The sequence below is a fragment of the Echinops telfairi genome, unplaced genomic scaffold (assembly GCF_000313985.2).
Source record: "Echinops telfairi isolate 266 unplaced genomic scaffold, ASM31398v2 ScPeMD7_7469;HRSCAF=8507_0, whole genome shotgun sequence".
NCBI lineage: Eukaryota > Metazoa > Chordata > Mammalia > Afrosoricida > Tenrecidae > Echinops > Echinops telfairi.
In genome coordinates, this window is record NW_022111372.1 from 59,020,661 (window position 1) to 59,021,921 (window position 1,261).

The window sequence follows — 1,261 nt, forward strand, 5'->3', positions numbered from 1 at the left end:
TTCTTCTGCAGGTAGGGAGAGCTGTCCATGTGCTTGGGATTGGGGCCGGCCCCTCAGAAGCAAAGTCCCTGTCTATACCTTTGCATATTGATCCATGTAAGCACATTGCCAATTCCAAAATAATTTACAGTTTTAGGAAGTGAAAATTCCTACCCAGTCAAAATCTCTGGTTTTTGAATCTGAGGTGGGTTCCAGGAGTCTATATTTTAACAAGCTGGACAGTCTATTCATGTTATTGCTGCTGGTGGTAACCCCCTGCACAATGAGACTGGACTGCTGGGCTCCGTGTAGATTTTCCTCGGTTATTATTCAGATTTAGGTTACCAGGCCTTTCTTCCTGGTCCATCTCAGTGTGGAACCTCCGTTAAAATCTGTTTCAACATCACAGCAACTCAAGCTTCCACTGACAGACGGGTAGGAGGTGCACTAATGGGATTTGAACCTGGGATTCCTACATGGAAAGCGAGAATTCAACAACTAAACCAGCAGACATTCTAAATATTTGAGGGTTTTGCATTAACAATTCCTCTTTTCTAATAAAGGAACCTCCATCCACTTCACCTCAAGTTAAGGACAGCTCGCGTAAGCCATATGGAGGGAGGAAGGAAGAAACACAAAAACCTTACGCCAGAATGACTTCAACTGGCCGCCTCATTAAACTTTCTCAGGAGAAATAAACAATGCAACTTACGCCGGCCTGTAATCAATTTAGCATCTGATATCTAAGTTGTCAGCGACTTTCTCCGTGTAGTGCTTATGAGGACCAGGGGCATTGTGAAAAAAGAGATGTGCTCTTCGTCTGACGAGCTGTCATATGCAGCCAGACTTCCCCCAAAGCATGCACGGCTCATCAGCACAGCTCACTCCGGAAGCGTGACCTCACCTTGCTTTTTAAAGAGGTTGCTGCGGACGATCTCGTTCATGGACTGCACTTTCTGCTTCTGGAGTTTCACCGGGGGGATGCAGGTGTAGAACTCATACAGGAGTTGGCTGAGGAAGGGGAACAAAGGAGCACGTTACACCAGTGTCTCCCACCCACAGTCCAGCCCTGACCTGTACTTTCTGAGGAGACAGAACCTATATGGACCTTGCCCTGCCCATGGCACCTCAAATTCCCAGTTGAGCATAGGGTGCCGAGTAATCCCTACTACGCATCCACAGTAAGTATGTCAGCGGGGGTGGTGCTGAATGCGACTAGTAAGTATGTCAGCGGGGGCGGTGCTGAATGCGACCAGTTTCCTACTACATGCCAGGCACATTC

At 47.7% G+C, this 1,261-nt stretch overlaps 1 protein-coding gene across 1 annotated transcript in view; it reads right to left on the reverse strand.

Moving 5' to 3' along the window:
• The window catches only part of DOCK2 (dedicator of cytokinesis 2), a 526,484-nt gene that overhangs the window by 388,891 nt on the left and 136,332 nt on the right, over positions 1-1,261 (reverse strand). Inside the window, exon 25 of the mRNA XM_004696777.2 lies at positions 884-990. Coding sequence (XP_004696834.2) covers positions 884-990 — 107 coding nt within the window. The remainder of the gene's footprint in view (positions 1-883; positions 991-1,261) is intronic.